The 22,617-nt window shown below is 47.0% G+C and overlaps 7 protein-coding genes across 7 annotated transcripts; 4 read left to right on the forward strand and 3 right to left on the reverse strand.

The window, feature by feature from the left end:
* Positions 1-2,261: 2,261 nt before the first annotated feature.
* On the forward strand, positions 2,262-2,630 carry TRUGW13939_04560 (uncharacterized protein; the record flags this gene model as incomplete). Its single annotated transcript, XM_035487732.1, has 2 exons — positions 2,262-2,330; positions 2,385-2,630. The coding sequence occupies 2 exons, from the start codon at positions 2,262-2,264 to the stop codon at positions 2,628-2,630; spliced, it is 315 nt and encodes a 104-aa protein (XP_035343625.1).
* Positions 2,631-3,783: 1,153 nt separating this feature from the next.
* Positions 3,784-5,012, forward strand: TRUGW13939_04561 (uncharacterized protein; the record flags this gene model as incomplete). The annotated part of the gene is made up of 2 exons (XM_035487733.1): positions 3,784-4,311; positions 4,371-5,012. 2 exons carry the CDS (start codon positions 3,784-3,786, stop codon positions 5,010-5,012), a joined length of 1,170 nt encoding a protein of 389 aa, XP_035343626.1.
* A 1,407-nt stretch (positions 5,013-6,419) lies between these two features.
* On the forward strand, positions 6,420-9,304 carry TRUGW13939_04562 (uncharacterized protein; the record flags this gene model as incomplete). Its single annotated transcript, XM_035487734.1, has 8 exons — positions 6,420-6,739; positions 6,819-7,066; positions 7,120-7,684; positions 7,739-7,766; positions 7,831-8,051; positions 8,121-8,199; positions 8,259-9,092; positions 9,143-9,304. 8 exons carry the CDS (start codon positions 6,420-6,422, stop codon positions 9,302-9,304), a joined length of 2,457 nt encoding a protein of 818 aa, XP_035343627.1.
* Positions 9,305-14,222: 4,918 nt separating this feature from the next.
* Positions 14,223-15,688, forward strand: TRUGW13939_04563 (uncharacterized protein; the record flags this gene model as incomplete). The annotated part of the gene is made up of 4 exons (XM_035487735.1): positions 14,223-14,405; positions 14,470-14,591; positions 14,645-14,665; positions 14,725-15,688. 4 exons carry the CDS (start codon positions 14,223-14,225, stop codon positions 15,686-15,688), a joined length of 1,290 nt encoding a protein of 429 aa, XP_035343628.1.
* An 863-nt stretch (positions 15,689-16,551) lies between these two features.
* TRUGW13939_04564 (uncharacterized protein) lies at positions 16,552-17,551 on the reverse strand (the record flags this gene model as incomplete). The annotated part of the gene is made up of 2 exons (XM_035487736.1): positions 16,552-16,886; positions 16,975-17,551. The coding sequence occupies 2 exons, from the start codon at positions 17,549-17,551 to the stop codon at positions 16,552-16,554; spliced, it is 912 nt and encodes a 303-aa protein (XP_035343629.1).
* A 434-nt stretch (positions 17,552-17,985) lies between these two features.
* On the reverse strand, positions 17,986-20,271 carry TRUGW13939_04565 (uncharacterized protein; the record flags this gene model as incomplete). Its single annotated transcript, XM_035487737.1, has 6 exons — positions 17,986-18,205; positions 18,265-19,653; positions 19,713-19,876; positions 19,930-20,003; positions 20,063-20,117; positions 20,230-20,271. 6 exons carry the CDS (start codon positions 20,269-20,271, stop codon positions 17,986-17,988), a joined length of 1,944 nt encoding a protein of 647 aa, XP_035343630.1.
* Positions 20,272-20,823: 552 nt separating this feature from the next.
* Positions 20,824-22,313, reverse strand: TRUGW13939_04566 (uncharacterized protein; the record flags this gene model as incomplete). The annotated part of the gene is made up of 4 exons (XM_035487738.1): positions 20,824-21,703; positions 21,760-21,989; positions 22,043-22,157; positions 22,219-22,313. The coding sequence occupies 4 exons, from the start codon at positions 22,311-22,313 to the stop codon at positions 20,824-20,826; spliced, it is 1,320 nt and encodes a 439-aa protein (XP_035343631.1).
* Positions 22,314-22,617: the final 304 nt, after the last annotated feature.

Raw genomic sequence — 22,617 nt, forward strand, 5'->3', positions numbered from 1 at the left:
CCGTATCTCCTACAAGCAGTAGAGGAAGGCAACCTCGAAATAGTACAATGTCTCTTAGCTGCTGGCGCCGATGTGAACCGTGCCTGGGAATCAAAGAAAATCCTTGGGAATATACTGCTTTTCAGGCTGCCATTTCTAGTGGAGACATTGATATTGTGAGGATGCTGGTATTGGGGTGCCAATGTCAATGGTCCAGCAAATTCTGCCCCCGGACAAAAGACAGTTCTACAATTAGCAGTGTCACGTAATGACTTCGCTATTATACAGCTATTGGTGCAACACGGGTCAGATATAAACAGGGAAGCGGACCCATTTGGCGGCCGGACAGCACTTCAAGAAGCAGCAAGGTCTGGTTATACGAGGCTAGTAGAATATCTCCTTCAGAGGGGAGCTGACATCAATGCTCCATCCGCTGATATTGCTGGCTTCACTGCACTTCAAGGAGCCTCAATCGGGGGACACAGTCGAATTGTTGGGGTGTTGCTTGCTGCTGGAGCCGACATCAGTGCTGTTTCTAGAAGTTCTGGGCAAAGTGCCATTGAAGTTGCTGCCGCGAATGGCAGGCTGGAGACACTGTATATACTGTTGAGTCGCCATCCAGATACCGAAAAATTCGAACAACAAAGGAGGAGAGCAGTGGATCTCGCTTTTGAAAATGGACATCCAGAAATCGGAAGATTCTTAATGGCATATCGAAAAAACATTAAGTGACACCCCTGATTGTCATGCAACTGCCATCTTTGTGATAGTTTTAAGGACTATGAATCTATTCGAAGAGGATTTTGTGAACTGGGTTGAAACATGGTTGGCTCTGGTTGATATGGCAGAATTTTATATTTCTTATCTCTTTTCTTTTTCTTTTTCTATTCTCTTCTTCTTTTAGGCTTTCGGTTGAATCAATTGATGGTTTACAATGGTGCTTTTCTGAACTTGCTAACATGAGTATTCTTATTGAACTTCTCGCATAGTTACATGTAAAATATTTCCTAATTGGTCCGATACTTAATTTTAGAACAGAAAAAGTCTCTGTATCCCTTGATCAGTGTTGGGCATTGTCTCACAATTCCAATTTTGAATTGCCTAGATGCTATGGTTATGCAGCTTTCGACAAATCATAGTATCCAGTTAACAACCCCCTGACAGCGCAATTAGTTGTTTCATTTTAGGGCGCTGGAATTTTTCAGAAAGTCCCCCCCGTAAGGTTGGGAGTAGGATGCTTGATATGACCTTTCAAGGGTAATGATCGACTTAATTTATGGCTAACCCAATATCAGCTTTGCTTCTGCAGACAGTAAGTGGCCTTCCAAAAATTCCAAATCACATCATTCGCGTCTAGCATGAGTATATCCACACAACGTGCATGTAAGAGCGGATACACTGCATAAAATGGAGGCAATACGGGATGCTACCACATACGGAGCACGGTTACTTGCTATCGAAGCGAGCCCAGGATTTCAGTAAGCTGGCGGCGTAGACATCAAGTCAGAGCGGGAAGAACATTGAAAGGGTATTTTTAGTTCCTAGCTATATAATTGCTAATGGGATATATACTCTGAGACAGCAAATCACAACAACAACTCGGTTATGCCTGATTAGAAAGTAACAATAACAACAAGCGATATCTTGTCCGGGTTCTATTCTAGTATGTTCTGGTTCGTACGTGGGTGCTATAATTATCCTCGGTAGCCATGTTTGACAGGTTAGTATGTAATATTCCTATTTAGGCAACTCATGGGTAGCGCAATACGCCAGACATGTAATTAATACATACCGAACACCATGAATGCCTTTCCTTAACAAGTTTAGCCCTGTTATATATAGCTTAGCCCCAAAGCTACTTAACAACTTAAAGCTTAATATACGCTAGTGCCTGACCACATCGCCTAAAACAAGCATAGTGTTCAGTCCGTGCCTCAAAATGGAGATGGCTAGCTGGATAACCCCACATTCAGCTCGTTTCACATTACATCTCAATACCAACATTTGAAAATGCAAGCGAATACATCACTTCTATACATAGTGCATTCAACATAACGAGCATCCTAGCCTTGTTGCTCAGCCGCAAAATCTCTGCTTTCAGGGGCACTACGAGGAGAGGGGAACAAGTATAAATGTCTGCAAGTCCCCAGCACTGAGCAGTAACAATTTATTTCATCATAAACTCCTCTGCCTATTAACGCTTTGTTTACTCAACAATTCATTCATTAAACAATTTTCAACCTCCAAGCCAAAAAAACATCTCCGGTCATCTTCATAACAAAATGAGGTTTTTCACAAGCAATTTGGTCGTCGCCTCGTTGGTTGCTGGATCTTGGGCTGCTGGTCTTGATGTAAGCTCAATTGAATCCAAACTTCTCATCACCGCTAACGATTGGACGTTTTAGATACGGCAAGATCCCAATGGCAACTCGGGTAATGCCAACATAACCATAATCGACGGCCAGGGCAATGGCGAGAATAACACGGACACTTCTACAACGATAGACTCTTCTGTAACGCAAACTATTTCAGCACAAGCTACTTCAACAAGTACTGGAGCAGCTATGGCTATGGGACCAGGGCCAACTGTCATGCCATTGTTAGCTGGCGGTGTTCTAGCAGCGGCTGTCAATGCGGCCCTCCTTCTTTAAGGAATAAGGAAGTGATAGGATGAAAATTTCTGCAGCCTGTGTTTGGGCCTGTGTTTGTGTTTGTGTCTATGTCTGTAAGGTACGAGGTAGAAGGCTGTGTGTCAGCTAGGTAATCTCATAAACGTATTGTGTTCCTAATGATGAGATGGAGAGAATCATTGTATGCGTACTGAATGTTACAACCCTATATGCTCAAAAGTAGGATCTGGGCTACTGTAGATGACAAGAAGAAGGTGCCGTATCACTTCCGGGCAAGTTCCCATCCACCTGTTCTAAATAACCTAGCAATGGGCACATATTCTACCATTCCTATCTTCATCTAATGAACCCGTCGCCTGAGAAGTGTAAGTAATGTTATGATTAAGCTCCGCAGGATCCTAGTGTCAACTACATGATTTGTCACAGCCATGAAAATATATTGAAATTAACAATGAATTTATGTAATCCGAGTAACGAGTGTATTCAGCGTTACGGGTATGTGCTCCTTTGGGAAGTTCATTCGGCAACAGATGTCGGAGCTTAACGATAAGCAATCGAGTTTAGTACACCAGGTGCTTTCTGAGAATTATAAAACTAATAAGTTTTCATGGTTTGGAGATGGATTACTGGGGCAAACTAGTGCAAGCAGCAGTTAATATACATCCAACCACTGGCAACCAGCAACCCTAAAATTAGCCTGCGAGCTAGTTTCTCTATGCAGCTTAGTTCTCCTTTAGAGTGTTTTATTTTAAGCCACTTAAACGAGTTGACGTTTTATCTTCAGCCCAGCCCTGGAACATTGATTGGCAACAGCATCCTTAGTATGCCGTCTTTAGTTTCAAAGGTAACACTGGTGCTGACACACAATCAGCCTCTTATCCTATATATAGAAACATCTCAACTAGTATACAGAAATTAACTAACAGCGCTCAACTATGCCCAACTGCGGCTTAGCCTGGAGGGGGTAGGATCATAGGAAGGGTTAAAACACTATATACAAACCTATCAAGAGCCCATAAAACTAAAACTATATTCTTGTCAAAAATAATATATAAATGCAGCTCCTGCCTCAAAATTCCGTTGCAGTTTCACCCAGCAAGCAGGGAATCTATTACTTCACCTCCTAAATTAACACTTTTCTAGTTATAGCAATTTTGGGATAGCTTCAACCAACATGATGCTATTCCCTCTTCTTGCATTGCTCTTGCAAATCTCCTCGGTATGGGCAGCTCCAATAGAGCCATCGGTGTTGTCTATCCCCGTCCGGGACATTATCAAAGGAGATCTATCCGCCCATGAAACTCACCCAAACTTCGAGCTATTCACGCGTTGGCTTGAGACCACGCAAGGGTCTTATATTCGACGTGACCCTAAAGCTGCCTTTACCAAGTACCCCAGGGTTGTTTCAGTCGACTGCGGCTCATACGATGCGACCTGCCTCCTCACGAGCCGAGCCCTGTTTACAGACATCACAAAGTCAAAGAGAGACCTCGACCGTCTCAACAGCGCGCTCGCGGAGCAATTGCAAGCGAGAGATTCAGAATTTACAGAAGCTCCAGCGGCTTTGGCCCTACGAACGCTGCAAAAGCGCTCTGGTTACGCTGATACTCTTTATGTTTCTCTTCACTACAAAACGTATCATAACCTAGGACCAGATGACCCAGTCGCTGGCTTTCAACACTATATTGTTTGGGATTTAAAGGTATGTACACTATAAGGCACATTTGAAGCAAGAAAAGGAAGTGGAATAACATAAACTAGTGCCAAACAGTGCAATTCACCAGCTCGGGCTTCCAACTGACCGGTCATAATGTTGCTGTGCACACCGAGAACCGTGTCGACGCTGATTTATATGGGACGCTCATAGGAGATGATCCTAATTCGGGTAACCAACACGCCGTCAAGATTAGCATTGGGTTCGCATGCAGCCTTTTCGGTAATAAATGCTGCATGGCAGGCAACGGGGTGACGAATTATATCGGTGGCATTGAGACGTATGTGCCGAAAACAGAACCCATAGAGTGTGTTGCTGCGAAAGATGTCTCGAATCAGAATTGCGAAAGTTACATTGGTGGTTGGTGTGGCGTGCATATTACACAATACCAGAAGAATGAGGGACCCGGTTTGCGCCCAGAGAACTATCGCTTCGACGTTATTTTGTATGATGGCGAGCAGGAACTTGTTGGCGAGTCAGAGTTGCTCAGTATCCCTAGCGGCGAAACAATGCAAGCTGGGAGCACCTTACCATATACGCTGGGGGTCACAGCACCTTATGCTGACCCCGATGCCGTATACATGTCCTACAATGGCCAGAGCTGGGGAAGCAACGACCAAGAACATTATTGCAATTTTGGAGGGTACGATAACGGCCATAGGGACGGTGATTGTGGATTTTCATGCTAGAGAAGAAAGCCAGACCATCGCGGCTTGGAGGTCAACTGTTTCATTTGTCTGGGTGTATCAATTACAAATATCATGATATCTTTTTAAAGTCCACTTATTATAGATGCACATTAACAGGCATGATATATAAAATGTTTAGTGCCCTCTCTCTCTCTCTTGATGCCTTCTACTGCTTAAGCAGGCATTTAGAGATTTATTTCACATTAATTTGTAATACAATTGGTGAGGTAGCACTCTTGACTGAAAAAGAGGTTATACCAGCTCATTATGATTCTGATTCACTCCACCCAAACTCAGTAGAGCAGCTCAATTCCCTGAATAGGCCGAAAAGACAATCTTATCTTCAGAAATCCCAAAAACCCGAACTCTGCTTCAATCCGTTGTAGGTACAGCTCGTGGCAGGCTCCACCCAAGAATCTCTGACCATAAAACATCTCCTCAGCGTAAATAATCACCGTTACTCTTCCTTTTCTTCCCCTCGGCCCCAGATTTTCGGCCTCGAGAGGATTCTGAGGAGTACGTGTGCAGTTATCGAGATGAGATCGGAAAGATGATAACTCGCATGGGCCCACTGAAGCGAATGGAGACGGACAAGGCATCACGATTCTAGCAAGCAGAATGAACATGCTGGTAGCTACTTGGGAAGTGCAGAACAGGTAGCCGCGTTATTGTGTATCGCGATGATGCGCTCAATACACATACTTTCCATTGTACGTTTCGCCTCAGACTACATCGATTTCCACAGCTCTATGATAACATGAGCGAGCTAAATATTAAAGAAACTGGGCAAAAGTACAATATACGATATTTACGAAAAGATTGTTCTTGTGAATGATTTAAATGTCATGAGGCTTTCATATTGTCCATTTTCGGCTTTTGGAAAACGATTCAGTATATTCGAACCCTGATTTCCATAAAACTTGGGCCTGGAAGTACAAGTATACACCTACAAGAGGATGTTGAGTTTAAACGTAATTGGAGGAGACATTTTTTGTAGAGTAGTTTTGTATGGTAGCTTTGTTCAATTTTTAAATATTGCTAGTGTCATCAGTTGATTCATTGACAATTTGACATGCAAGCAGCTGACCAGTGCTACTGATATTCTTGAGTTTAGAAATTTGGTAAAATAAAAAACATTATACTGCTATGATCTTTTTTTTAAAAAATAACTGAAAATCATATACAAGTAGGAAAGAGCCTTTGTAGTGACACGTTGGATGACGGCGGTGTTTGCATCAAAAGCAAACACGAGCCGCACCGATGACATCGCCGCTTGGGGACAGCTTGTTTGTTTTGGATTTATTCGCCAGCCAAGTCATGATTCAATTATAACGACAAACTGAAATATGGGATAACGATTAATCCATCCGCCGAATCCGCCCGAAACGAGAACAACAACCGCCTGCCATGTCGTCCTCTATCCACCTCCTCCAGACTCGCCTCAAAGAAGTATCGGCCTCTCTCAACGAGATCAAACCTCTGATCAACCGACTCAGGAACTTCACCCATGCTGTCGGACAGGGTGACGAAGCTCGCCTGGAACTGGGCGCCGAGATCCACTCGAGACTCAAAATCGTCGAAGAAGAAACCGAACTGTTGAACGTCGAGGTCGAGGTCTTGGAAGGCGCAGGAAGTTCGAAGAGGAAAACCAGCGATAATTCAGAGAAGGAAGCCGAGAAGAAACGTGTTATTGGTCTTGTCGCAAAGTTGACTACCGACTTGAAAAAGTGCGTGCTATTCAATACTCTATTTGCCCTTGTCAGAGAGTTTCACGCAAATACTGACCCTAGTCCTGGGATGTTACAGAGTTAGAGGAGACTTTCGAGGCGCCCAACTTCAAGCCAACCGCAATGCAGAGACCGCACGCCGAAAAGAGCGAGAATTGCTATTCACGCGGTCGAAAGATGACAAGGACCGTCAAGTCCCGTCAGAAAAATTCACACAGAACGACCTCGTCACGAACGCATCGTCTGATGTCACAGCGGCTCTACGGAGAACACACGAGCTCATGCAGGCCGAGCTGTCGCGAAGTCAATTTGCCCAGGAAACATTAGGTATGTCAGGGCACTGAATTATTGACAACTACAAAGGTCTAACAACTAGCTAGAACAATCGACGGCAGCGCTTTCCTCTCTCTCCGAGTCGTACTCCAGTCTCGATACCGTCCTATCCTCCTCTCGAGCTCTAGTAAACTCGCTCCTGCGGTCTCAAAAGTCAGACACGTGGTATCTTGAAACGGCCTTTTACATTCTGATAGGGACCATCGCATGGCTGGTATTCCGAAGAATTCTCTACGGACCGATGTGGTGGCTTGCATGGATGCCGGTTAGGACGCTCTATAGGCTTTTTGCATCTGTCCTTGGTGTGGCAAGTGTCTCCGGGGCTGTTACTACGACTTCTGCGATTGTCAGCGGCACACAGACGTCAGCAATACCTACTGGTACGGCAGCGACGGTGTCACTGGAAGGAGAGAATGCGCCAGTAATGGAGACCCCAGACTCAAGGCGCGATAAGGAGGAGCAGGATGACAGTGTGGTAGACCAACTTGGCAAGATGGGTGAAACAGACAGCGCGAACGCAGGCCACGACAACGAAGCATACGAAGATTATGATGGACCGCGGAATCCACAGAAAAGGACGTGGGAGGAAGATATAACGAGAAAAGACGAGCTGTAGAATTGTAAAACCGAGAAATATATAACACTTGACGATTAAATATTATCTAGACTTGTTCCGGATCGGGAAGTGATAGTGGTGCGCGTCACGAACTCGGCGTGCGGCCCGATAAGATTTGTTTTCGACGCGTCTCGCCGCAAAGCTGTCTTGCAACCCCTCAACACTCACCACTCACCTCCACGACCTCGATTTGAATCGCACATCTACGCATACGTTGAAGTTGATATTGATATTGACACGATCAATGGCTGCGAATTTCTTTAATAACAAAGCTAGAGCTGCGGCTGCGGCAACCAGCTCCAAGCAAAAGCCAACAGACAGCAAGGGAGACCAAACACGGTTGCAGCCATGGGTTGAGAAATAGTGAGTATTTACTCTCAGCGGCGAAAAATAATTTGATATAGGATTTGGCTTTGACTGACTCCTGCAAAGCCGCCCAAAATCGCTTGACGACGTCGCAGCGCAAGATCACACCACCGCCGTTCTCCAACGGACACTACAAGCCTCCAACGTACGCCGCCTTTAAATTTATTACAACAACCCTGAAAATATATCTAATCTTATAGGCAGCTTCCTCACATGCTGTTTTATGGCCCACCAGGCACCGGCAAAACATCCACAATCCTCGCTCTGGCCAAATCCCTCTTCGGTCCCGCCCTATACCGCACACGTATTCTCGAACTGAATGCCTCTGACGAACGAGGTATCAGTATTGTCCGAGAGAAGATCAAGGACTTTGCGCGCACCCAACTCTCGCAGCCCACCGGTTTAGATGCCGCCTACCGCGAACAGTATCCATGCCCGCCATTCAAGATCATCATCCTCGACGAGGCCGATAGTATGACACACGACGCCCAGTCTGCGCTGCGCCGGACGATGGAACAATACAGTCGAATCACACGTTTCTGTCTTGTGTGCAACTACGTGACAAGAATCATCGAGCCGCTGGCTAGTCGGTGCAGCAAATTTCGCTTCAAGATGCTAGACGGTGTCGCTGCGGGAGACCGGTTGCAGGAAATCGCAAAGGCCGAAAATCTGGTCCTGGAGAATGGTACACTGGAAACGCTGATCAAGTGCAGCGAGGGAGATCTGCGGCGTGCAATCACGTATATGCAAAGTGCGGCCAGACTCGTTGGACAGAAACAGCAGCAGCAACAACAACAACAACAACAACAACAACAAGGTGGAGACGAGGGTGATGTTGAAATGGCAGATGCGGATTCATCTTCGGTAATTACGATTAAAACGGTCGAGGAGATTGCTGGTGTGGTCCCGGATAGCGTGCTTGACCGGTTAACGCAAGCAATGCAGCCGAAAAAGCTAGGATCAGCGTATGAGGCTGTGGCAGCAGTTGTGTCAGACATTGTGGCCGATGGGTGGAGTGCTACGCAGATTGTATCCCAGGTATGCAAGCTCGAAGTCTTTGTTGGATATGTGCTAATCTATATGCAAAGCTATACTACCGAGTCGTCTTCAACGATGCCATTCCAGATATTCAAAAAAACCGGATTGTCACAGTCTTTTCCGAAATGGACAAGAGGCTAGTTGATGGCTCAGATGAACACCTTTCGATTCTGGATCTGGTACTGAGGATCTCGGGAATTCTGGGTTCATGAAAACAAAAACGATGATTATGTTTAGAGCTAGAAAATATTTTCCAAAAATCGATCCTTGAGAAATACTGCATGAAAAGAAACATATATGGATTAGGGAAGATGACGCAATTGGCACGATTTCGTGCAGCCAAAAGAAACATAGTGTCGATATCATTTAGTGAAGAACGAGACTCGTCGAGTGTTTCCCGTTATTCAATCTTCAATTCTTCTCCATTAGACAGTTGAGCGAATCTGAAAAAGGTTAGTGAAAGAAAAAATGACGTTCTTGTTATCTGTATGTAACGGGTATCTCCGGGAGGATCCACTAACGGATATACTCCAATGCTACCATACAACTTAAGAGCTAAAAAATAGGTCTGTACGTACTTTCGCGACATTGACAAGTATTCCTCTTAATAAAACGACTACAGCATTTACTATTACTCTTCAGGATCATCTAGAAAAGCACCACTGACATCGGGAAATAGCCTTAAATTGCAAAATGTATCAATTGATAAAAAAACCCCTAAATATCATTAACCAAAACACCTATGTACAAGCTCATAATTTAAAATAACCCCAACAAAGTAAAAGCGATATCTAACTCTCCATGTCCATTAAAAATATCTTCCTATCCTTATTCTCTAACGTCATTTCCCCTTCCGAGACAGACCAAGCACTAACGAACCAGTGCTTGATGCTCCCAGTAAATTTCCTGAATCTGCCTTTAACTCGAGACCGTCGAATGGGTGGCTCGGCGCCTTCTTTTCTCTTTGCCGAAACTCCCTTTCTCTTCGAAAAGAACTTTTTTGTCCCCTTTTTGTTACTAGTAGTAGTACTTCTGTCCTTTTTCCGCCTGTTAAAAGGAGAGCGGACAGATGCCATTGTTGTGGTTTTTTTTTTTTTTTGAATGGAATGGGCAATTGTTCAAATATAACTCTGTGCGCCGTAGCAGGGAGTTATTTATCAGAAACTGTCTTTTGTTTCTTTTTGGAATTGCAGCAGCCAGTGTGACACCAATCTACCGAGGCATTAGTAGGGTTACGGAAACGGAAGAGTTAAACCAGATGGGAAAAAAAGAATTGTGATTGTAATAACGAGTAGAATTTACCTGGAGTGACTTGATATCAATAATATGATACTGAATTCAATTTGCGATAGGAGACAAGCGGAGATAAATTAAAAACCAACAAAAACGGCTGGATGAGGGGGATGTTGTAGTCAGCTGAAGAAAGTAAAGTCGCCAAGCTGGATCGTCGCTACTACATCCGATGTCCACTCGTTAGCAAGCGAGTTGCCCTCAGTTTCCTGAGGCAATTGAGTGTTTTGGTGTCAGGATTGATTTGCGAGCATTTTCTGGGTGGAATTGGACTGTCAATGTCAGACGGGAAAGAAAGTTGGGTGGAGTTGGGAACTTTATGTGTATTATTTGTAGCTGACATTTATTGCAAATGTTGGAATTGCGCCCCCAACCTACCACCACCACCAACTTCTACTACTCTGATGTATATTGGCAATTTACCAATGGTGTACAGCCCCCGCTTCCGACGTTGGCAAGGCCTGTGCGCAGGATATATTATTTATAGCCATTAATATGCCGAGAAGTATGTATGTGAAGAGATAGGGGCACATGCATCAATTTATTCTTCATACGGAGTATATTAATATTGTATGCAGGGGCCACGCGTCCCACTCGCTTGACGCATCAATCCCCCATAACAATAATGCTAGTCGCCAGCGCGCGATATCTACAATTTAAGTTACTTTAAAATGTTGTGCATGTGCAGCAGAGTGGAGCATGTCAAATCGACTGCTTTTTTGTAAATTTTTAGACGACACATGCATTCATTATTACACGAAAACGGCTCAGTTTAAGTGTCAAAATATTAGTGATCAGAAGGTCACGTGATAGTCAGTTGCCATGCAACCTAGGGTCTGGTATTGACATGACCGACACGATTTTAAAGGCTGTTTTTAGTATATCCGAGGTGATATCTTAAAAAAAAGAAGCATATAGTCTCCACGCGAAGAGCTGCCAAGATATCAATGACGTGGGTGATTCTTACTCCCTCAATATTTTGGATTCTGACATAAGATCGGCAGGATATGAAAGAGGCTCTGGCTCCACGATATAATCTTGATATGTCAGTTGGAGAAAAACCTGTCATGAACGTTGATGATCTATATATTGTGCTTCATCACCGCCGGACAAAAGATATAACACCCTATCCCGATGGTCGGCAAATCATCCAGCTCGCCTTCCTTCTGTTGGTTTCAGCTTATACCGGAAGCCGGCCAGGAGCACTGGTATATGTCAAAAGAAACGAACGAACGAACCAATGTCCGGCACTTCATTAGCATCACTGATGAAGGCAGAGAGGCTCATGAAGAGGATTGGGATCTTAGGGACGAGTATCTCAAAACTCTCTGTTGTGGCCAGATTGGCCTGGTTCTGCTACCAAATTCTGGTGGACTCCGTGATCACCTTGTAATGGAAGTCAATTTGAGGCATACCAAGGGCCATCGGCGCAGACCAAAAGGCGAGCAACCCTATGGCCTGACTTTTGCTACGTGAAACTGACCGGAACCCAAAGAAAAATCTTTTTGATGTCAGAAGCGAAGCAGCCTATCTTCGATATCGTAATCCTGGTTCTTGCAATGGAAACTATGGACGGGCCATTCAGATCACGACTGCAGTCCAGACAGTGGACTGTAATACCCGGTGGGCATCGTGCTCGTTCATGTTGGCCGCCGCAGTGGACGCACCGGGGCTCTTCTTTACGTGACCAGGCTAGGTGACCCAACTCTTGGCAGCGGAAGCACCGTTTCTTTTTGATTTCGCATTATTCCACCCCGCCGATATAACGTTTGGTCGATCAAAAGACCGTTATCGAGCATCCATTGCGCCGCCTCCGATGAGTCAAACTAGATACCTATTTGAGGCGAATGCCCCCAGCATTTTGACCCTTTTCCTTAGTCAGGCAATATCCTCGATTCGGAAACCGCGTTCCTGGAGATCGTTCTCTTCCACGATCTTTCGGATGGCTCTTTCTTTGTCTCGCTCAAGGTCTAGTCCTTGTATTGGTACGTGGTGCACGACTACATGGTTTAACCAACCTGGTCTCGTTGCCTAGTTCGCGTAGCCATTCGTTGTTGTTGCGGGCTGTGTCGGCTAACGCACAGCCCTTGAATCTGATCACGTATCCAGCCTTAGTAGTGTCGATACCTGGGACCTGCACGTCTTGGGTAGAAGGAGCGTTTAACAACGCAGGGGTTCGCGTGGTTCTCTTTAGCTGCGACGGGCGGCCCACAACCGGGCCGAGGGCGCCGGTGGTGGACTATCGACTTACCCTCGCAGAGCTTTGACTTTTTCATAGAGCCTATTTCTTGTGACTCGCGTTGGGATGTTGGTCACCCCAGGCTGGAAATCGTCGACCGAGAAGTTGGTCTCGTGGGTGTTTGTGGGCGTGCGTGGCCTCGGGAGGCCCCGCGGGTGGGTCCGCCGGGGCTAGTTCCCGCAGTTTTTATATGTACCGCGATTCTGAGTGGACTGTATACACTCCTACAACTTCAATATCTATATTACCCCTCACTGACGGTCGGGTTTAGAAGCTGTATGCCGGACGTGTTAGTAGGCCGAATAGTTACGACCCCTATAGGCCCAGCATTAATGGCCGAGCCTATAGCTAGGATATGTGACTTGGCCTACAGACCAAAGTTAGTGGATATAGTTGCGTAGTCAAGAACCCCTGGATATGCATATGGTACTCCGTGGGCATTTAGAATTTGCGAAGGGTAGCGTACTTAGCTCGTCGTTGTTTTGGGTCTAGCTTCACATCGCTTCTTTGTTTATAGGCTCGATTACATGCCGTGGCTGAAGCGAAGAGAGCTGAAACCGAAAGGCAGAGCTGAAAGTAGAGCTCTAGGCTCTCTGCATTGAAACAAGTGCGAGATGCAGAAGGGTAAAAAGGGAAAGGAAGAAGGAAAGCGGGCGGGCGATCTTGCCAGATCGTTAGACCTAATAAGTACAGTAGAATTCGAAAACAGACTACTACCCATTCGACAATTATGCTTCCTTTCCCAGAACTTAACCTAACCCGGCCGGTGAAAGTCCCCACCATATCTTCTTGTTGTATTTCTTGTATATCACCGCCCATTCCCTGCCTTTCGTTTCTGGAAACAGAAAAGGTGATAGAGTGACAGCGGGAGGTAGATTGGTCTCCATGCCGGCTCGATCTATGAGACGACGATCCCATATGAAGACCCAATCACGGAATACAACCTCAGATGAGTGGTCTCTCGAAACCCGCCTAAATCCAGAATCATAAGAGAGCGAAAAAGTGGTGTGCAAAATTTCAGCCAGCCACGCACAGAGCGGAGCGATTTTCACGCCACTTTGTAGATCTTTCCTCCAATGCTTTCCGAACTCGGACGCAACATTATCTGGAGATTCTGTTCTGATTAGCCGCAGACGGGTCGCTGAGGGTTGACTGGCTCGTCTAGCCAAATAGTTCGGAGATGGTAGGTCTACCATCAACAGTAGTCCGTCAGAAATGTGACACCTTTTGTAAGTGGGGCTATTTAGTTACATGCTCGCTATTCAGCAGCTGCCGCTTGGCTACTAGTTCAAATTCTGAAAGCATGTTTTGCACACGTCTCGCCACTGAACACATTGTTATGCAGACGTGGAAAAGGATAGAGGGATTTTCATCAGTGTTGCCGGGGGGGGGTGGGACAAGTTGCATGGTGTAATGAGAAATGGGGCAGGGTGACAGCGGCAGGCCAGCTCTACGTGTATATAATTTCCCTGTTTTCCATGCTATTCTTGACATCTTTCTTTACCACCAGCATTACCAGCCATCTCACGAATTCGACGTAGGTAGGAATCTTACTTGACTACATCCCATCGAGGACTAGCGTCAACGTTTATATTACGACCATGACAGACATAGCCCTCAAACTTGCCAAGTGGGCACTTACCAAGTTGGGAGATTACGCGGGTGACAAGATCAAACCAGCTATAAAGGAGCAGTTGGGGATGAAAGCAGATGATGCGCTTTTAAAGCAGGTTCAACAAGAGCTCCAAGAACTCCAGAAAGCCCAGATTATCGTCCAAGAAAAGGTTAAAATTCCCGAGAGCCCATTATGCTTGACAGGAAGCTGAACTCAATTTTGACAATGATTAGCTTGACACAATAGCGGCGGAAATGAAACTGGGCTTCAAGTTGAATCAATTCACAGAGGCAGAGAAGATAATTCGCAGCCGTATGACCTCTTTTGAGATGGCCATGAAGATTGCGTTGGTCGAGTACGTTTACCTTGCAAATAAAAGAAGTGTTAGCTAACCATCAATCAATCCAGGCAAAAGGGAAAGAGGCTCGGGTAAGCTGATTTCAATTTTTGTAACATTCTCATATCAGCTATTCTAACCATAACAAAAGCGATGATACGCGCCTGCAGCGGGTGCTTGAAGCTATTGCTCAAGAAAATGGCGGCATCCGAGACCAACTGCACTTTATGCAAGATGCTCTTCTGTCCCGTGACAATCCCCAGAAAGAAAGTCTCGTCGATGTTGTTAATGCGTATTACTGGAACAAGTACGGTGGTCCGCAAGGCTTAAGTGCCCAAGGCGTAAAGTATGGCATTCCATCTTACGTCAAGGATCTCCAGACGTACGTTAAGTCTATCGCACAACTTCAACTTACTGCTATCTACCTGATCTCTTGGGCCGTCGATAAACAGCTATTGCAGGCAGAGGTGAACCACGCTATCAAGAAGCTCGAAGAGCAGGCGAAAGCCATCTGCGACTTCGTGCCGCCTCCCATTGACCTCACCGACGTGAATGGTAGAGGAGATGCCTTTTTCCACAAAGTCACAGGGCGGGATGACTGCTTCATGATTCGCGAAAACTTTGGTAACAAGAAGCACTTAGTGTTACGCACGCGCACTGGATACGCATGGCCCCCATGGTACTTTTTAGGCTTTGATTCCTGGGATGGTCCTATCATGTGCCCAATGGACTACAGATGGAAGTTTGAGTGGGTTGACGACAGCGAAGGATATAAGCTCATAGGCTGGGACATTAACTCTTCTTCGCACAACGAGCCGAGGACAGTACAATGGGAGAATAACGCGAGTGATCGCCACGCAGATACCTACAACAGATACACCACACGTAATAAGGGTACAGATGTGGTTTTTAAAATTGTCGTTCTGAGGCCTAGTAAGGGTTCGAGCTACACAACTATACGGCTCGTGGATCAGGAGCTGTCTCATGGCACAGATCCTAACACGCCTAAGTGGTGGTTTGATGGCCGAGTGCAGGACCCCTACGCCTTCGAGGTAGTGTATCAAAACGGTCAACGATATAATACTTCGTTCCATGATAGTACTTCGGGATTTTGAATAGCATAGTTCATGGAAATTTACAGTATTATATATTGCACTGTTCCTAAGAGCAGGCGGTCAATTCTGCAACCAATCCCGTTGTCATTTGTTTCATCAAAAATTCTCGTTGTTCTTGGGCCTGCTAACATTTGAGGTTTGTCACGGGGACTAGCCTGGGGAGTTGGATATAGTGCAAAATCTTCAGGGTACGCGGGATAGTGTCCAGTAGCTGATAATCTTCCATCGAGAGGTATATTGGGCGAATAAGATTGAGAATGCTTGCCGGGTTCAGACACTGGATAATCCGTATTAACCTTAAACATCACGGAGTGTCTATGCTTGGAGTATGGTTTACCAGAGCTCTCTGTACTGCGTTGTGCTTACAGACCAAAGCTCTCCGTGACGTAGCCTTGCTCGTTAGTTCTTTTTCTCTGTACCCCTGGTACTGTCCAGATATATTGCTCTTTTGTGTCGGCCAAGGAGTGTCTCACAGAATCTTCTAGCACCGGCTACCAAAGTCCCTGATGGCTCAGTATTACCATGATGGATCCACGAATATCGAAATGGATGTGACCTAAATAAGAAAAAAAAAGGTGCCTTGAATGACACTCGAAGCAAAGAGGAGCCGGGAACATTTAAATATCCTGTCGCACAAACATTCATTCATCACATCATTACAAACAATAAAGAATAAAGGGATAATACATCTGAGAAACTCCGGCGCTGATAAATATACTATCGTATGAAAAGAAAGGAAAAGAAAACAAAATAAAGCGCATCTCACTTTTGTAGCTAGTCATTCCCTAATGACGAGCTAGTACAAAAATCCACGACAACTCCGTTAGTACGCTGAAACAGGGCCACATGTTTAGCCATTGATTTCATTGTCCCGATACACTTCTGGTGCTGCGGGGAACCGGGACTCCTCCAGCGATGCTGATCTGTCCACTTGAATCGGAAAACTCCGTCTGCGCAGAACAGCTCTTGTGGAGAGAGCTAGCGGATGGGTTGCTGCTGCTGTCAACGTACTTGAAGAAGCGAGGTGAGGATGAGCTGGGAATATGAAAGTACTTTGTAGAAGAAGAACCGGTGGTTGACTCGACGATCCGTGGTTCGGCAAAGATGCAAGGAGATGGTTGTGTCAGCTTGATAGGGACGTTGTTGTTGGTGTTGGTGTCATCGCTCATTGGTGTCAATTTTTCATACTTTTTAGGATCTGCATAAAATAAGTCTGTTAGTATTTCTTGATTGCGGTTTTTTTTTTTTTAAATTAACAAGCTCGAGACATCAGGGATGTCACGTACCAACAGCATCATTGTTTCCGTTTGAAAGATACGAATCAAAGATGGAGTCTCCATAGCCACGCCCACTCGATAAAGTCTCGTCATTTGTCCATTTTTCATGATCATGGTGTAGTGTGCGTGGCCGTTTTCTCATTCGAGACCAGAACAGGATTGCAGTAATCAGACTGATGAGAACTAACACACCGCCGACAACCCCTCCAATAATGGCACCGCTGGTGTTGACTCGACCGGACGAAGAAGCATGTACAGAGGAAGAAGGGCCGCTAGACGAACTGGTACCGGATAGAGAAGATGCAGTGACAGTGGCAGTGGTAGTCAAGGGTGCCAAGTAGGTAGGAGATCCAATCGTCAACGCTGGGACTGTCATGCCCGTGGAAATACTGCTTTCTGCAGAGGTGGTCGATGGAATAGTTGCTGTCTGAGACCTGCTAGATGGACTGCTTTCGACAGGGCAGACTTTGATATCGCAAGGGTCAATGGAGCAACAGCCTGAGAAGCCTCCATCGCTGCATTGATAGAACCGGTAGCCTGCAGCACACGAATCCACTGGAGGAATAGGTACGACGTTGTTTTCCATCTCCAATGTGTTGTCAAATCAATATCAAGAAAAGGATCCAAGTCTTAGTGCACGAAGATAAATGGGGTTAGAAAGAGGAGGACTGGTCAACAAAGGTCATGTAGTGTTTTGTTTACGGTAGAAGTGGGCTGGGGAGGCACACCCAGGAGAAACCCATAGCAACTGCAGCTTCGTCAAGCTTGTCAACATCTACCAGGTGGAACCACTGTAAACAAAGAAAATATCAACTTGTTATAAGACAGACAGACTAGCTAGCAATGAAAATAAATGCTTGTTCTAAGATCACATGTTGCATATACACACGCCAGCATCGAGTCCTAGAATATAATTCCTATTCGATCACCCGATATGAAGCATATGTTCTCGATGACCATGTCACAACGATGAATGTTGGTTGTACTCGGAACTTTGTCTAGGGATTCAAATGAAATTTTTTAGTATACACGCTTGAATGGTGGCACAGACTTGCACTCCTCGGCATCGAGTGTCTTGTCCTGCACGGCACGGTATGTGAGGTCAACCTCGCCATGAGGGGTCTTCTGGTAAGTCAAAGTGTGCTTCATCCACTTCTCGTCGTCACGGTCTGGGTAATCTTCACGGGCGTGAGCGCCACGAGACTCCTTTCTGTTGGCAGCAGCATGTGCGGTTTGGGTCCTGTTTCTTGTCAGCTTTTCTTCTTCTATTCTCATATCTTGTCAAAGGTGGCTACATACGCGCAAGTCAACAGGTTCTTCAACTCAAAGGTTTCAACGAGGTCAGAGTTCCAGATCATGCTGCGGTCCTTGGTGCCAACCTGGGAAAACATGGCGTCGACTTCCTTGATCTTCGCAACACCTTCGTCCAAGCTTTCCTGGGTACGGAAGACGCTGACATCTGTCTGCATAGTCTTCTGCATAGCATTTCTAATATCGAATGTAGTCTTAGGGCCATCGGCAGTGCGGATAGAGTCGAGATCGGCGATCGATTGCGCACCAGCATCAGCGCTGAGCTCCTTGTGGGCCTTGCCGGGAGAAGCGATGTCACGGACGCGGTGAGACACAGCACGACCAAAAACGATCAGATCCAGAAGAGAGTTGGCACCAAGACGGTTGGCACCGTGGACGGATACGCAAGCGGCTTCACCGCAGGCGTACAGGCCAGGCACAGTCTTGTCGTTGCCACTCTCATCCAGAGTAACGACTTCACCAGTGTAGCGGGTCGGGATACCACCCATGTTGTAGTGGACAGTGGGAAGAACGGGAATGGGCTCCTTGGTAACATCGACACCAGCGAAAATAGAAGCGGTCTCGGAGATACCGGGCAGACGCTCATGCAGCAGTTCGGCGGGCAGATGGCTCAACTGGAGGTAGATGTGGTCCTTTTCGGGACCAACACCACGGCCCTCGCGGATTTCCAAAGTCATAGATCGCGAAACGACATCACGGGAGGCAAGATCCTTGGCAGTGGGAGCGTAACGCTCCATGAAACGTTCACCCTCCGAGTTCAAGAGGTAACCACCCTCACCTCGAGAGCCTTCGGTGATCAGGCAACCAGCACCATAGATACCGGTAGGGTGGAACTGGACGAATTCGAGATCCTGGTTGGGAAGACCGGCACGGGCAACCATGGCCATACCATCACCAGTGCAAGTGTGGGCGGATGTGCAACTGAAGTAGGCACGGCCGTAACCACCAGTGGCAAGGACAGTGTGGTGAGCCTTGAAACGGTGAAGAGTACCATCTTCCTGATTGTAAGCGATGATACCACGGCACTCGCCATCTTCCATCAGAAGATCCAAAGCGAAATATTCGATGAAGTAATTCGTGTTGTGGCGCAACGATTGGCCGTACAGGGTGTGCAGAAGGGCATGTCCAGTACGGTCAGCAGCAGCACAGCATCGGTAGGCTTGACCACCATGTCCGAAGTCTTGCGATTGACCACCAAAAGCGCGCTGGTAGATGCGACCGTCCTCGGTACGCGAGAATGGGCAACCGTATCCTTCCAACTCACGAACACTGGCGGGGGCTTCTCTTGTCATGTAGTGAATGGCATCTTGATCACCCAACCAATCCGATCCTTTCACGGTATCGTACATGTGCCATCTCCAGTCGTCCTTGTGCATGCTGCATGTCGTTAGCAAAGAGACTAAATAGTACCATCGCGTCAAAACATAAATACATACTTTCCAAGAGCAGCATTGATACCACCCTGGGCAGCGACAGTATGGCTTCGAGTAGGGAACAGCTTGGAGACACAAGCAGTGTTGAAGCCAGCCTCGGCCAAACCGAAAGCGGCACGCAAACCAGCACCTCCAGCACCGACTACGACCGCGTCGTATTCATGGTCCTACGTTCAATGAGTACTAAAAAAAACCACCTCGGATGATTCGAGAGACGCACGATGATTGGGTACTTCTGGGCGATTGGTCCAGTGGCCTCCTTTGCTCGAAGCGGTTGGGAGCCAAATATCCGAGCTTGAGGTTTCGGCAATTAGCAACGGGGACGATACAAGGTGGAATCTGTCGGCGCATACCTGCGGGTCGCGTAGAGGAGAAGAGTCGTCGTTGGTCTCTAAGGGCTCTTGAAACCTAGTCATTGCCATGATGATTAGTCGAGGAATTGGAGCCAGGGCAGCCAGAGGGGCAGGCAGGGTTCGCAACAAGACACGGACGGATGGCCGGCATGGGGAGGTCATCATACCTTGGACGCAGGAGCCAGGCTCCGCAAGCTCAGCGAGCTCATGATGATCTGGAGACAGGCAATTGGGAGCCTGCGACAGAGCAGCTGCACTCAAAAGAAAGAGAGGAGAGAAGAAGCGCAGAGAGAGGAGAGTGCCTTCAGCGTAGACAAGACAGTCTGAGGGAAGGATGCCTTCGTTCGTTCTTGCCAACGGCAGGCCGAGGAATTCGCGTTACATAAGCACCCATGTGTTGCCGAGAAGACCCACTGCAGCCCGCGGGCCAATAATAGGCTCGGCAGTTGTAATCCGGTCGCCCTTGAGCGACGCGCTGATTGGCCACAGGGCAGGGGTCACGTGCACAGTCCCCGTTCCGGAAGAAGTAGGGATTCCGAGCGGTTATATGCAAGCCGAGCAGCTTCCGACGTATCTATATAGGTACTTGGCTGCTACTTTGTATACTTGGTATACTTAACGTATTAAATTATTTGATTCTACTGACGGTCATGCCATTCAAAAGGATCAAATGTAGGCTATGGAAATTGCAATAGTAAAGTACATATATTCCGCCCAACCACTCGCAAGGTGACCGGTTCGGCAAAACCCGCCAAAGATCTCTAGTTGTACTGCATGTATGTTGCTGTCGAGTTGAACTTGAGGTTGCCCTTGATGACCTTGTCGACCGCAGCGAGGAAGTCCTTCTCCGTGGCAACCTTCCGGCGAGCCCGGATCGCAAACATGCCAGCCTCGGTAGCAACGCTGCGTAGCTCAGCACCGGTAGCATTCGGGCACAGTCTGGAAATCAGTTCCCATCGAATGTCGCGCTCGACAGACATGCTCTTCGCGTGAATGCGAAGAATGTTGGCTCGTCCTTCCATGTCGGGGAGGGAGAATTCGATTTTGCGATCAATTCGACCCGGGCGCATCAGGGCAGGGTCGAGAGTGGACGGACGATTGGTTGCGAACATGACCTTGATGTTGCCGCGCGAGTCGAAACCGTCAAGCTGTGTAATCAGCTCCAACATGGTACGCTGGACTTCGTTGTCACCACCAGCACCATCGTCGAAACGAGCCCCTCCAATAGCATCAATCTCGTCAAAGAAGATGATGCAAGCCTTCTTGGTTCGTGCCATCTCAAACAATTCTCGCACCATGCGAGCACCCTCACCGACATATTTCTGGACCAACTCACTACCGATGACACGGATAAAAGTGGCATCGGTACGGTTAGCCACAGCCCTTGCGCACAGTGTCTTACCAGTTCCGGGAGGACCGTATAGAAGCGCGCCTTTGGGAGGATCGATACCGAGATTGACAAAGCGCTCGGGTGATAATAAGGGCATCTCGACAACTTCTCGTAGCTTCTCAATCTGCTCTTTACTTCCTCCAACGTCTCCATATGTGACGTCCGGCTTATCTTCAACTTGCATCATCGTCACACTGGGATCGATCTTGGGAGGCAGAGGAAGGAGAATTTGGTACTTGTTTCGGTCGACACTGTTCATAACACGTTAGCATATTTATCGTTACTACCACACAAACTTGAAGCTTACCCAACTCGCATGCCTTCCTCGATATCTGTGGGACTGACACGTTCACCGAGATTGACAACGAACTTGGCGATTTGCTTGACGTTAATGACATATTTGCTCTTATCGGCGTCCTTCTCGTCTTGGATGATCTTCGTACACCGTGCAACCTGAAGGGGCTGCTCTTCAGCCATGCGTTGGCGGTCGGCGGCAATATCCCATAAGTGAGGAGGCGCAAGACCAGTATCGGATTCCTAAACCAGTCAGAGAAATGGGGCCATCAACATATAAACCAGATTTGTAGTACCTTGACACCGATCTTCTCGTTCACGCTTTGTTGTTTTTCTTTGATTTGTTTCTCGAGGTTCTTGAGAGCGGCGGCGTAGGGCGCAGCGCCATACGTTTTGAGCACTTGAATGTCTCTGATCAACGAATCAGTCTGAGATCCAAAAATCTACTCGAAACAGAATAAATGCAACTTACTCGGCCGTCAGCGGCGTGATTTTCTTCTCAGGAACCTCATCGTCGGCGAAGGTTTTCTTGTACTTCTCCCAGTCGGTTCCGGTAGCACTGGGCATGTTGGCGGCTGCCGCGAGGGCGCGAGTCGTCAGAAAAGGATAAAGTTAATCACTAAAAGCGTCGAGATAGTGAGCGAGGATCCTCCTAATGCAGCCGAGGCGAGGTATTGTGTCCAGAGACGTTGGTTGAGATGGTTGGGGGATGCAGGAGGCGTGATTGTCATCGAGCTGGAGCTGTCCAGGCGACGCCGGGTCTACGTCGAGCTGTCCGCACTAGCGCCTGCCAAGCATCCAAACCACCCACCGCCTGCCGAGCCAGTGTGAAATTCCGCAAGAGGCGGCTGCCGATTTTCTACCTCGCGAT

This window comes from Talaromyces rugulosus, chromosome II (genome assembly GCF_013368755.1).
Source record: "Talaromyces rugulosus chromosome II, complete sequence".
NCBI classification, from domain to species: Eukaryota; Fungi; Ascomycota; class Eurotiomycetes; order Eurotiales; family Trichocomaceae; genus Talaromyces; species Talaromyces rugulosus.